The sequence below is a fragment of the Solenopsis invicta genome, chromosome 8 (genome assembly GCF_016802725.1).
Source record: "Solenopsis invicta isolate M01_SB chromosome 8, UNIL_Sinv_3.0, whole genome shotgun sequence".
NCBI lineage: Eukaryota > Metazoa > Arthropoda > Insecta > Hymenoptera > Formicidae > Solenopsis > Solenopsis invicta.
In genome coordinates this window covers 8,874,853-8,889,401 of record NC_052671.1, presented here as the reverse complement: position 1 = coordinate 8,889,401, position 14,549 = coordinate 8,874,853, and the positions used below count along the sequence as shown (strand labels likewise).

The following is a 14,549-nucleotide window of genomic DNA, read 5'->3' as shown; positions in this document are numbered from 1 at the left end:
TGGTTATTAAATAATATAATTTAAAAAACTCACTTTTTGGAAATGAGAAAAGTAACCAAAAAGGTAACAAATTGTTATTTTCTAAATAACGTATTACTTTTATAAAATAATGTTCTCAATTCTGCATAAACTGAATATTAATAATTTTAAAGACTGTTTGAATACAATTCCTAATTTAATTATATTACACACTGCAGAGTGTTAACAGTTAATGCAAGATGCTGTTACTTTTTACTTTTATTTTTTCTAAAAAATATACATACTCTGCGTCCTCTACTCTCCCTTTAGTACTTCACAGATTACTATCATTGAACGACATTCTGACGTAAATTTCTCGTAGACGAGGAAACACTCTCTTTCCCAAGTATGTACCCTCGTTTCTAACGTTCTCGACATAATACGAGAAACCAGGCTCTCATGTCTCAGAGGGAGCGTCACGCGGGTTATGCCCTCCCGATCTCCGTGCAAGATTCTAAGGCAAGGTAAAAGCGCGACGATGAGGCAAGGGTGAGACAAGGCAGGGCAGGGCAAGGCAAGGCACGACACAAGGTAAGGAACAGCAAGGAAGCCGCCCCTCCGTACGATGGGTGGAGGGGCCCCTCTACTTGCCGCCTACCTGGATCCCGACACGCCGTTCAAGAATCATCTTATTAGAGACCCCCCATGCTATATAAACCCAACGTGCCAGCAAGCCGAGTAGTTACGTACTGACTTTATTCACAGTCGTGCGCCGGAGAGTGCATCGACGACACAACAGCGTAACACAATACACATCCCGTTCGTATACGCATACGCACGTGTGCTACATAATCCAACCATCTCGTTTTGTGAAAAACCCTCCCTCCCCCCGGCCCCCGAAGAAGTTGCTGATTGCGTCAAACCCTCGAATCGACACGAACGCTGGGCAAGACCTGGTGATATCTTATCGTGTCTCAGTAGTAGTGTATCACCGCCGACTATTGAAATCGACAACATTTTGATTTATCGAGGCTCCTTTTTTTCTCAAAGCAGTGTACGGTCAACCAGAGAGTTACGCGGAACACAGTTGTTTTGATTGGACAGTTAAATTGTTTGGTGTTTTAGAAAATAAGAAATACGATTCTATTCGTATCAAACTTTATCCGATGATTTCGTGTGTGTTGACACATATTCGTAAAAAATTAGAAATGTGATGATAAATTACTGTTCTTACAGAAGTTGATACAATGCAATTTTTGATTTTATTGGTGTACCCAATAGGAGTCTAAAAGTAGTATCTTTTTAAAGTGTTTTTTTTTTAAAACCTGCGAGATGTTGTTTCTTACAAAGATAGTATATTTATAATTAATAATAGATCACATTATAATAAAATAGTAAACAAAATTTTGCTATATTTAAAATATATATATGTATATCAAAGAATAATGTTGGAAATTGTATAAAATAAAAATAAATTTTTAAATAAATACAAGTTAAAAAACAGAAGAAATTTATTTGTACTGTTTGAATATATTTAACTTTTTATTATTATATTATTAAACAATTATTAGACATTTTTTTATTTGTATCACAATTTAAAGTGGATTACATTTATAATTTTGTGTCTCATACAAAAATTTTTTAAAAACTCAGTATATATAAAGAAACGTTTTAATTTTAAAAATACATATAAAAAATATATGTATATAATTGTAAATAGATTTTTCAAAATATTATATGAATTAAGGATCGCCTAAAGTGGGTTTTAAGAGAGAGCTTTAACAAAAAGATGTTCTAGCGCTGTATAAAACACGTTAAAAATAAAAAGAATTTTAAAGACGAATATTTATAATCGAATTTTTTTCCTGGCCGTACACTGCTTAATAAAAAGATATAGTAAAAAGTTAGATAACAGTATTTATTGCAAAACTATCGTGTATATGTAAAGATGATCATCCGATACATTCAATATATCCCTCTTTCCTCCGCGTTTGTACATTTATTCGCCCACGAGCGATCATAAGATATCTCTCGTGTATCGAGCATACATTTTACTTAAATAGCGGAAGCTACCACCGTATCCCTTTCATGCAGTGCTAATTTGAAACTTTTTCAGTGCGCGTTGATTCCTCTAAAAGGGTTGTCTCGTTGTTGTTTCCGCTAGCGAGTTAGCGTGAGTTAGCGTGGTTCCAGCACGTCGACCTGTATCACCTAGTGCGGCCCGAAAGATGTATTACCTACAGGTACGTGCAAAATTGGTTTTGTTTGTCTAGTTATTAATTCACCGTACGTCTGCAGTGCAGATTTATAAAAATTGAAAATCTTTTCGTCACTATGGATTAGCGTGTATTATTTAGTAGGTGTCATTGCAATCACGAGTGTTGTAACAAGATGCGCGCGCCCACGTAGTACATTAGCACATTCATACAATTAAGCATAGAAACATCATTACCTTCAAAAGTAGCATAGTTAAAATTTTTACAATCACGTGACAACCTGAATACAAAATTTGATTGTCAAATTAAAAGATGAATTAATTGTTAGGAAGCCATTATCTTCGCTTCATATTTTATTATTCATTTATCATTCGTACACCTCATTCATTGTAATTACAAATAATTTATGGTAATTCGCAGTGATAAAAATCAATTGTAATTTCTCGTAAAACATTATATCTCTTTATTGTTTGAGGATAAAACAAGTTACACTCGAGTGATGACACAAGTTTTTTCTTTTTCATACGCATTAAACGTTTCTTCGATTGTCAATTATAAATATTGATTATCGTTATTGACTAGCTCGTCCATTGATCGACCAAAAAAATGTGAATACGAGGCATTCCTCGGAGGGAAGGTGCGTGGAACATGTCTTGCCGTACGTGCGTTGATTAGCCATTCTCGCTCTTTACTCCTGCGACCTTTACGTCGTTTGTAAAACTTTACTACAGCTCGATCTCTCCCCTCGCCCGCCCAAAGAGTCAGCGCGCTGATAGAACGGATTTGTTATAAATCACTTACTGCTGTCGCCCGATTAATTCATATCCCACTTGATTAATCGAACGATCTCTTATCCACGACAAATCGCGATGATCGCCGTATCTACTATTAAATGCGCGCCGTTTGCGATGCAGATAATTCTGATTAGCTGTCGATCATCTTGCAAAGACTCACGGTCACGAGATACAAAGTTATGAGGACTAGTGAATGTCTACATGCTTTTCGATAATAGATATTGTTACGGATAACTCCAAAGTGAATCAAAACGTTCCAGGTCTTAATTGATCAATTTTATATTTAATAAATGTAAAAAGAGTTCATAGTTTGAACTGCAGCCACAGAAAAATTATGTTTAAATTGATCAAATCGTTTCTTTAACTTGGTCTTTTAAGTTAAAATAAAAATACCTTTGAGGAAAATAAAACTTCATTTGATCTCAAGATATAACTTACTAGCCTTTTTTTTTAAGTAAATAAATTATTTATTCAAATTATTTGTTTTAATTTAAACAGACAATTTTTTAATTCAAAGAAAATGCTGAGAGAAATGTAAAAAAATAACTTACATGTCCTGGCTTTAAAAATATATTTCTTTCGTTTAAAAAAAAGATTTGAGTTGCACAATCAAACTATTTCTTCAATTCTAATAAAAGAAACAATCAAAACTCTTCAAAATCCAAGAAACTTCTTCAACCATATAGCAATGTGCTATACAAATTTCTTTGATTCAAACAAATATTTTTTAACTCGAAGAAACTTTTTTCTGGGTGTGTATGCATTAATAACCGCACTTGACTCTCATTAGCCTTGCTCAAATATTATATTTTTAAATCTCGAGAGTCGTTGATTTATATCGTATACAAAATTATCACATTCAAGGAACAAATTTTATATGAATAATAGAAAGAGTGAAAAAGAATATTCATTTTAAGCACTACACAGAGAAAAAGATTTCATTGGAATTACTATTCCCATTTATTTGACTTAAAGTTATTTCAGTCAAATAATATCTATTATTTGACGAAAATAACACTGTTATTAGTCGTACTTAACGATTCGAGCATTGGTTTGTTTGGACCGTTCCAAATAAATTTGTTTGGATAAAATACAATAAAATTTATCAAATTTGAAGAAATCGTTCTGTCTGTGCAGGCAAATATCCAAGTTAGCTACCGCCAGTTGTAGAAACAACTCGCGAAAAGATTTAGATTTTCTCCCCGATAAATCCAGTTCCGAGAGGATTCAAATCCGCGAGTTCAAGCCGGCTGCCATTGTGTCATTAGCGTGTCTCATTATTTCTTCTTATTAAAATATGAAAATATGTATGAAAAGCGATTACAACAATGGTCGGTGATATCATCGCCGGACATAATATAAACGTCAGACGCGCGCCCACACAACATACTCATCGACATTATAATGAGTTATTAATGAACTAACGCGCATGCAATCGCATTTGTCAGTCCCGTCGGAGTAGCTTCTCACGCTTCTCCACATTTCGATTGACTACTGGAACGAAGTTACGACACCCAACGAAGCGTTGCACTGCCGCGGGACAAGTCCTTAGATGCTCTCACTTTCTCTCTCTCTTACTCTGTCTCTCCCTCTTTCTCCCTCCCTCTCTCTCTCTCTCTCTCTCTCTCTCTCTCTCTCTCTCTCTCTCTCTCTCTCTCTCTTCTCTCATGTATGTTTATATTTTATATATTTAATGCACACCTCTTCTCCAGCGGTGCGTTGCAATCGAAGTACAGGGTTAAGAGCATAATACAAAGGTCTCTACTGTCGCAATAGAGCACGGATCGTCGGCCGCATCTCCGAACAACGTTGACGTAACACCGCCGGCATTATTGATTCGGTCTGCTCCTTTTTCACGTTGATTTTCTTTAGAGTCGCCGCCGCGCCGCGCCGGCCGAGGCTAATGGCTGAAGCGACGACGAATCGCGCGTATCTCGTCGCGCGGAATCTGTTATTACGCCGGAAAAAAGATTTGTGATAGAAGTCCTGCGGCGCTTATCGTACGCGAAATCGCGGTCTCGTCGTTGCGCACGAACAACGTTTGCTAACCGTTCTTTGACTCTCTTATATTAATTCCTAACGCTACGCGCAGGCGAGCGATCCTTCACGCGAGCGCATTCCTACGTTTTTCATTACTTCTGTCATTTTCGAAAACTGAAAAAAAAATCGCGTTTTATTAAAAACTGCGATATTCAGCTGCAATAAATAATCTAAATAACTGACATGTATACCTATACACACATTGAACGAAAAATGTTTATTATGTATCAATTACTAAAATTAATTTTAAAAACTGATAAAATATGTGGCATTATTTTATTACATTTTGCAATTTTTTAAATTTTTTAATAGATTTTCTTTTAATAAATGCAATTTGTAATAAAATATAATTTACGCACAAATATTTTGAAAATAATTACATAATTATTAATCAATTTTAACGAATATGAATTAACGAAGAATTTCTTCAAAAATTTGTTGATTTTTTATGTCTCTTGTTATTTTTACTGTTTACACGTGTACTTTATAATTTATATCTTGATTTGCGTACATAAAATTAATTGTGGTAACTGTGTAATTAATTGTAAATAAATTTCTTATAATAAACACCTTTCGAATCTTTATTGATGCCTGAACTTTTCTACATGATTAAGTGTTTAATGTAAAATTCAAAACGTTAAAACGACATTCATAACATGTAATAATACTAATTATAATTATGTTTGACATCAAGTCTGAATTTTAAAATAATTTATTTCAGATTTATAAAACATTTCTCAGAAATCTTTCAAATTACAAGCTAAGCATTGCATCAATAAATGTGACATAAGTATTAAATAAATTCAACATAAAAATATCTGAAAATGAGGAAATTGTTAAAAAGTTATCAATAATATTTATGCTCTTTACATTAATAGCTGTCAGTGTTAAGGCTTGTTCAATCATCGTAACAAATTGTTCATATCTCAATTTGTATGATTTAGCGTAACAAATAACTCAATAATATTGATAATAACGGACATTGGAGACGATAAAATGTACGACAGTTGGAATTATTTTATCCAACCCACGTTTCGTCAGACTATAATTATTTCCATCAATCTCGTCACAACTCGCGGGATATGTTGCTCTACGGAAAAAAATACCTTTGGCATCTTGACGTACTAAATATCAATCTGAAGTACTAACAGAGGACACTTGATATATTAAAATTATACACCTCATAATATGATTCGAGGTACGGCTCGCATATGTAAACTGATAAGCTACGCGACAAATGTCAGTTTACACACGAGAACGATTGTGGCGATATTCAACACCGGATCTCAAACTCGAAGAGAGCGTGTGGCTGTTGGTGAATAATGCAAACAAAAGATCCTACTGTATTAGACACGTAGCACGGTGGAATCAAGGCTCGACGGAAACTCATATATCCGGCCACATTAACCCATCATATAATCATAGTCATTTCGACCTTAATCTGTAAATCAAGCGAAATAAGAGAAAACTAATAAGATGACGTTAATATTTAAATATTTATATTTATTAGTAAAATATTGAATACCTATATTAAGTTGGGCAACTGACTCCTTAACACTTACCCTATAAGCACACAATATTCCTAAAATATTATACAAATATTATTAAAAATTAAAATATTAAAATAAGATTCCGAGAATATTATTTAATATTTCTAATATTATTTTAATATTATGAGAATATTGTATTAATATTATATGTCCGTTTTTATATAATATTTGTGATATATTGTTTTAATGTCCGTGGAATATTATGAAAATGTTCTACAATAATATTATCGTGGTCAAAAATTAATGTGAATTATTATACATAAATATTCATAAACTTTATAATTATTACATTTAAAAATTATAATATTTCCGATAATTTAAAATATTGAAGTAAATAATATCATTTACTCTTTTATATAATATAACTACTTTTTATTAATTTTTCAGGAATATTATTTAATATTAAATAATTTTCTAGCGTTTATTAGGTATTAGCTTTTTTTCTTATTTTGTTTGATTTATTCTCAAAATCTTATTTATTTTATTTTTGTTCTATTTTTGTAATATATTTATATATATTACAAAAATAAGATATTCCTTTTTTACAACAAAAAAATAAGGATAGGAGTAATGCACTTTACGTAAATTAATACTTTGTTTATATGTAATATTCTGTTTAAAAAAAGAAACCATTGTTTACTTAATAAAATAAAATGTACGATGCTTTACGGTGCGTGTATCAAGATGATAAGCTAAAATACATATCGTGATAAAATTTGATGAAAAAAAATAATGAAAATTCTACAATAATATGATAATTATAATTGCAAAAATAAATATGAACGGAATGTCAATGCGCATCTATACTCGTGACACTAAGCTCCCTACATCAGTTTGCGACATCCTGACAACTTATTACGTTCTCATTATATAGACCTGGACGATTTCTCGAAATGTCGACTGCTGACATATGTTCCGGTTAGAAAAACACGTTTTCGTTGCGCATTCATATCGCAAATGCAAAATGATGCATTGCCACGGTAAATCTACAGCATTTTCAACGTCGTGAAATAACTAATAGCTACGTTTGTAACGCTTTATTATGAAAAAGCATACTATTACATTTATTTCAGTTTCATTATCCTGGAAGTAGATATATTATTTAAAGATGAGTGAGTTTTTATTAAGATTTGGTAACATTTTGCGTCATCATAGTAATGCAACACAGCTTTCCTAAACATTTATTTATTATTATGCTCTTTCCTAGAGAGAGAGAATTTATTTTGCAAGATTATAAGTCTTGATTTTTTAAACAAGATAGTTTAAAATTTTTTTTATTATTTCCACATTTTCCTATTATGTAATTCCAGTTCTTCTGATGTATAATTAAAAATTACATTTGCTGAATCAAAATTATAAAAAAAAAAAAATAAAAATGTAGAGCTAAACATTATAAAAAATTATAAAAAAACAAATTTATTATATTTTAATTTCTGTCAAAATTAAAAATTTCTTGTCAGATTATACCAAAAGTATTTTTAAAAATTAAATAAAAACAAAAATTTAATCTTGCAAAAAATTCTGCTTTTATTAACTGTATTTTTGTAAAATACTAAAATGTCGCGAAAAATTTATACAACTTTCACTCATATAGTAAGCTATCTCAAAGTCCTTCAAACTAATAAAAAAACTAATTAAAAAAAACTATGTATCATAACGCGATATAGCGTAAGAGAAGTTCTGTCCCTGGCTCGAACGACCATAATGAAGAACATATTGAAGATATAGGATCTCGTCTTCTCGACTAAGAAGACGGTGCAATAATATTTCATTAAAGCAGCCGCCAACGGTCTTCTTTCATTACAAACAACTTCTTGTCAATGTAGTAATATATTATATTATACAAACTTTGCGAGAGATGTAGCTTTTTCTCAACTCTCAATCATACATTCTGCTGATGGATTCTTTATATTACTGACACCCACACGTTTCGATTTAGAAGCAAATTTATGGAATTTACTTTTCAATTACGCAAGTCTTTGCAATAGTTTTCTATAATTTAAACGAATATATATAAGCAGGTCAGTATGAGTTAGCAAACGCATATGTCGCGCACATTCAAAGTACGGTATTAGCAATGCTTGAAGCAAGTAGCGGTATTAGTTTCGGTCTCTACTTAGATTCTCTTCAACCAGATGTTGGCCTACGTAATCGTCGCTTTTATATAAAAGCGATAAATCAATCTTTATTTTATTTCCATTTTGCGTGACTCCTTCCGCATAAAATACGCTCCAGGAGGGTGTATCTCAACAACCCGATTTCTCCTGCGCAGCTGGTCGTGCTCTGCGTGACGATAGCCAGCGTTATTGGTGATCTGCCACCGGGCACACGGCGCAACACTTATCTGCCGCCAGAGCCGACGAAAGGCAGCGGTTACACGTACAGCAAACCGACGGTACCGTTCCCGAAGCCTACACCGACGGTGCCTACGTACCGTCCGACTCCGAGCTTCCCAGGGACCAGACCGACGCCATCCTTCCCCGTATCCAGGCCGACGCCCTCTTATCCAGTGCCACCCTCCAGGCCCACCCCAGGAACCTTTCCGCCGTCAACGGGCACGGGGGGATACCCGAGCAGACCGAGACCTACACCTCCTTTCCCGGACTATACTAGCCAGCAAAGCGGTCGTGATGGAAGCGTTATCGGCGGCCCTGGCGTAAGTACATGCTAAATTTTAAGAAAACTATATCTAACTTGAAATTCGAATTTCTCAGGTTTGAACAATTCAAGTAATTCAATCTTAAAATTCATACGGACAAATAGGTGAGGACATAGTACTAAGTACTTGTACTTTTCTACAGAAGAATAATGCATAAAAATCTATAGTATAAGATACATGAGAAAATGTTAACTGATACAATCTTTCAATTATAAAAATTAAGCATGATTTTTTATTTTAGTTGTATGAGATAATATAGCTAAGGTTTATATGTACAAAATTATATTGTCGATATGAATACAGTGAGAGAAAAATTTTTTTAATAAAAAAAAATACATTTTCTTAAAACCACATATTTGGATGCAAGCATTTGTTTGTTCTGTTTAAGTAAAAACATTTACTTTTAATTAAATATATAGACATATTACCTTAAGTACATAATGTCGAATTTTTATATTTTTTACATTTAAATAATAATTTTACAAATAAACTGATAATATTATTAAATTTAATTCAATTGTTTTCTTAGATTTAAAAATCTCATTATCCTGAAAAATAATATAACAATAAATATTTTCTAAAACTGCAAGAAAAAATTACTCGAATAAAAATTATTTCTTTATTTTATTTACATAAATATTTCAATTAAGAAATTTTTAGCCTGACCCTAAATAAATAAGCTATCAGGACTTAACGAGCAAATATGTCTTTGTGTTAAGTAAAATCTTTTTGTTTTGAGATATTTTTTTTCTCATAATCAGTGTGTATATATTGATGCAGCACAGCTGTCAAATATCGATATATGTTTTATATCAATATATTTAATTGTATACAATTGATTTATAACATATATTGATATTTAACTTTTTAACTGATGGATTCGTTGCAGCATGATCATCATCATCACGAGCCTGGCATGCCCTTCGACTTCAACTACGCTGTAAAAGACGACGCTTACGGCAACGATTATTCCCATAACGCCATTAGCGATGGCGAAATCGTCCGCGGTGAATACAAGATACAACTTCCGGACGGTAGGACGCAACTTGTACGATACACCGCAGACTGGCAACACGGTTTCAGCGCACAGGTCACTTACGACGGAAATCCTCGCTACGACGGAAATTTTCGAGGCTACTAGATTTAGCGTCGGGTTCTAGGGTTGTTTAAATTCTGTTAAATCGAAAAACTACAGAACACAACGAATCGTCGCATATACCGTAACTATACTTTTAAAGACATTGGAGATTAGCAAAGATATATCGAGAAAATATAATAGCTTACGTAGAGGACAAATGTTTGCTATATATTTTTTATCACAATACTGCTAATAGCGTGTTCAGCGTTTTAGAAAATTCAGACACAATGTCGTTCCGCGTGAAAGATCAAGTTAACTTTTCTTTAGCGAAAAAAGCAAAATAGATATATTTTTATAACTTTTTGAATTTCAATATTTTAAAATTGATATCGACTTCGATATTATTCAACATTTAAATGATCCAAATCAAAATTTTATTAAATTCTGTTTCTATTTGAAAAATATGAATAATAATCGTATTGTTTATTTACAATCTTTAATCGTGAGAAACTTTTCATAAACTCACTGAAAAAAAATTACTAATATAATTTAATACTTACTATTTTCAATAAACAAATAAAAATCTATTTTTAACACAAAATTTCGTAAGGAATAGTATCTATTTAATTTTGGAACAAATTATATATCAGTGTGATCCAATTCTCTTCTTCTTCTTTATATATTTAAATAATTAAATGTATAACTAATATAAAAATTGATAATGAATTGCATAATTAAAAATGTACTTCATCTGTGATATAGAATCATTATATTATTATATTTTTATTTTAATTACAGTCCAATTTCAACAGTGTATTGTGTAATTGTTATAATCGTGTGAAAGATTGGATCTCACTGATCTATATTATATAAATTTTTTACATATTTCTTATTGTGCAATAAAAACGTATTTTTTAGCACTGCTTTGTGTTAAAATTATACAGAATGAAAGAAAATAGACATAGAATAGACATATAATACTCTAGGTTTATGCTATTCTATCCTGCTTTGCACACTAAAATCTCTTGTTTTGTCTTCAGTATTTGAAGTTATCAAATAATTTAAGACTCTAAACAATAATAGTGTATAGATAATTATACCGTTGACCAATATTATAATACGAAATTAATTCACGATTAAATTATGTAATAAAGGGTTAAACATATTACTTAAGAAAAATTCACTTTCTCTTACAATAAATTTGAAAAATAATATTAGTATATCGTCTCTTTCTGAAACACTGCCAGATTTGCATAAATGAAAATATCTCTACAATCAACCCTAGTTTCAATTGATATATGTAATATAAATGCAAATTTTAATTACCTTACTAATTTCTATATAAAATAAATTTTTTAAACTTGTTAAATAAAAGATACTCTCAATTACTGTCAAATATTCAACTTAATAAAATCTTAGTATGTAAAATGCTTAATTTCCGTCAATTATCTTCTACTTAGCTACTAGTAGAACTGTATCTGAAGATTACTGAGATTATTAAATATAGTTTTTTAAGTTCTTATTTCTATATTTTTTAAGTAAATCTTTTCTCTACGAAAAACTATGGCAAATATGAATTTAAAAAATAAAATTTATTATAACGCTCATTTATTGTAAATGACAAAAAAAATGTTCTGGTTTAAATGTTTTAAATCATAAAAATTTTATATTTTAAAATTTAATTTTGATGTAACGATTTAGTTCACTAATTTTATAGGAATAAAAGTATCATCACCCATTTATTGTCTATGTTGAATTCTCATCAAAATTCTGTTTTTATATAAATATCTCTGAAATAACGAATTTTTAGTTATGTCATTGTTATAGCAAATAAGCGGTATAATATTAATGTTAATAAACTAATAAATATAATCAAATAGAATATATTTATATTTTCACCTAATCTTTCATACAATTTTTTTAAATATTTACATGTCATATCCATATAAATGTCCTTCCGCATATGCCCTCGGCATATCATATGAATTTCTACGAATTCTTCTGCCAACTGGTTCTAAATCATTATAGCATTTTGTAAATACCTTTTCTATAGCTGCGTCTGCCACCTCTGATGATACCTTGCGTGCAGCCATTACCGACATCTTAGCTTTGCGTTTTACACAATTCTGGATAAACAAACGTTAACATATAATGCAGTTTAAAAAAAAAATTGCACTTGTACAAGAGTATTTACGATCAAATCCATTTTTCAGAATAATAATTTACCTGATGTGTTGCTTTTATGTTAATGAAAGATGAATCGCCTTGTAACAATGAACTCATAAAACTACAGTGTCCAAGATTTGCTGCTCTAATTTCTGTACAAGCTAAATGATCAAGATTATTCACATCTAATTTGTTACGGCAGAAGTCAAACATATGAATCATTTCATGTAGAAGCACTCCCCGAACCATGTTTTCACTATGCGCTGAATTTTGACAGACAACTATCTGTAAAAAAATAAATGTGTTAGTATTCATAGTATGCATAATTATAATATGTAATAAAATAAAAGAATCTTTTTTTGGACAAATAACATTTTGACATAAATACAATAGATTTCATTAACATTTAGCAGCAAAACGATTTAATTAAAAATTCAAAGAAATTTAATTTACCTGATTGTATTCTGAATCATATCCACCAGTTACCATTGGATTGCACACTTCGCAAGAAATATGTCGCCGAATATCTATTTCACTGAAATATTAATAATGATCCAGTGAACAATAACAAAAATGAAATTACAGAGTTATACACATAGTTATAATATATATAATATAAAAGAATGAGTTACAAACCATCCAGAACCTTTAAGTGCTCCCATCATAAGTTTTACTATAGGACCTAGAAACAATGTATAAATGATGGAAAAGCAGCAATTAAATTTAATTAGATAAAACCAAAAATAATATAATAGATTCTATTTAAAAAGATAGAATAATGATAGATAAATACATTAAAATAATACATTAGATCCTATTTATAAAGCATCGATAAAGAATTTGCTTCACTTTCTATCATCTTTGGTATAAATGAGAGATGTCTTACTTTTTTTTATACATTTATAAACATTGTCTTCGCATTTATTTCTGTCTATCGCTTCTCGTCCCTGAGCGCCAATTAACGTTTTAAACCAACTATGCTTATTGTTTGCTCCTCTTCTCTCTGGATACATGTCAGATTCCCATAAATTATCTTTTAGAGTTGCCCCTTCGGGAGCAACGCTTTCTTTTTTCTTTTCGTCTGCTTTTTCATTCTTGACTGTCATGATAGCGCAAATAGAAAAATTGATACGAAAGAAATAAATCAATATAAATAACTTATGCCACACTAGAACTTATTGTACTATCAGTTAAATATTCTTGTATAGTGCAACTACATTTTTTAATCTGAGGTTATGGTAGATTACATAACCTCACACAGCCCACGTCAGTATACCACACGTGATCATAACAGAATTAAATAGAATTGCATTCGGAACCATCATTTGAGTGCCTCCTTATATCTGCTTGTATCATTTTATCCTTGTTGTTCATCAAATGTTAAACAAGGATAAAATGGGATACATGAGGACATTCGAGTGATGTTTCCGAACGCAACATAGGTCTGTTCTTTTAAATTCAACTTCTTAAATAATTGATCTTTTCTTTTTTCCTCTCGAAAACATAATATAAAATGTCTTCAGCATCCTTAATTTCTTATCTTTTTCAAATGCAAACAAATAGAAAATAACGAAAAGAGGATTAAACGAAGATCTCTATATCAATAGAAAAAAGTTACAAAAGTTGATTTTCTTTTAACTAAATTAAGTTAAATTTAAAAATGATTTGTTAAAATAAAATTACTCTCAATAACAAAAACAATTATAGATAAAATAAATTTAATATATTTATAAATTCAGTTTTATATTAAATATAAGAAATATTATTTTTTATATAAATATCATATATATATTTTTCTTTTAAGCATATAAATATATTTAATTAATTTAGGCTAAAAGTTAATAAATTAAAATTTTTGTTTTAAAAATAACTAGTTAAAGTTAAAAATTAATTTAAATTAATGAAACTCATTTAAAATAAATTAAGCTAAAAGTTATTAATTTTTCAACTTTATTTTAAATTTGAACTTTTTTTAAATTACTGTACTACTTTGGAAACGGACATCAGTGAGTGATTAATGTCATATACATTCAATTTTTTAATATTGATATTAAAGAAAAATAGTTTAAAAATTTAATTTTTAAGAAA

The 14,549-nt window shown here is 30.5% G+C and overlaps 2 protein-coding genes across 2 annotated transcripts; one reads left to right on the top strand and one right to left on the bottom strand.

The window, feature by feature from the left end:
• The first annotated feature begins 671 nt into the window (after nucleotides 1-671).
• LOC105207929 (pro-resilin) lies at nucleotides 672-12,191 on the top strand. Its single transcript, XM_011177617.3, has 4 exons — nucleotides 672-777; nucleotides 2,075-2,201; nucleotides 8,831-9,214; nucleotides 10,107-12,191. The coding sequence occupies exons 2-4, from the start codon at nucleotides 2,187-2,189 to the stop codon at nucleotides 10,356-10,358; spliced, it is 651 nt and encodes a 216-aa protein (XP_011175919.1). The 5' UTR covers nucleotides 672-777; nucleotides 2,075-2,186; the 3' UTR covers nucleotides 10,359-12,191.
• On the bottom strand, nucleotides 12,163-13,903 carry LOC105207927 (mitochondrial inner membrane protease ATP23 homolog). The gene is made up of 5 exons (XM_011177616.3): nucleotides 13,348-13,903; nucleotides 13,098-13,143; nucleotides 12,915-12,996; nucleotides 12,522-12,746; nucleotides 12,163-12,421 (listed from the first exon to the last, which is right to left on the bottom strand). The coding sequence occupies exons 1-5, from the start codon at nucleotides 13,565-13,567 to the stop codon at nucleotides 12,224-12,226; spliced, it is 771 nt and encodes a 256-aa protein (XP_011175918.1). The 5' UTR covers nucleotides 13,568-13,903; the 3' UTR covers nucleotides 12,163-12,223.
• Between the last annotated feature and the right edge of the window lie 646 nt (nucleotides 13,904-14,549).

Excerpts from the sequence above, each read along its gene's own strand:
- LOC105207929 (XM_011177617.3), top strand. Across the intron at positions 9,215-10,106 it reads GCGTTATCGGCGGCCCTGGC|CATGATCATCATCATCACGA; the intron begins GTAAGTACATGC and ends GATTCGTTGCAG.
- LOC105207927 (XM_011177616.3), bottom strand. The coding sequence starts at position 13,567 with ATGACAGTCAAGAATGAAAAAGCAGACGAAAAGAAAAAAGAAAGCGTT. Across the intron at positions 12,997-13,097 it reads GCACTTAAAGGTTCTGGATG|TGAAATAGATATTCGGCGAC; the intron begins GTTTGTAACTCA and ends TTAATATTTCAG. Across the intron at positions 12,422-12,521 it reads ACATAAAAGCAACACATCAG|AATTGTGTAAAACGCAAAGC; the intron begins GTAAATTATTAT and ends TTGTTTATCCAG.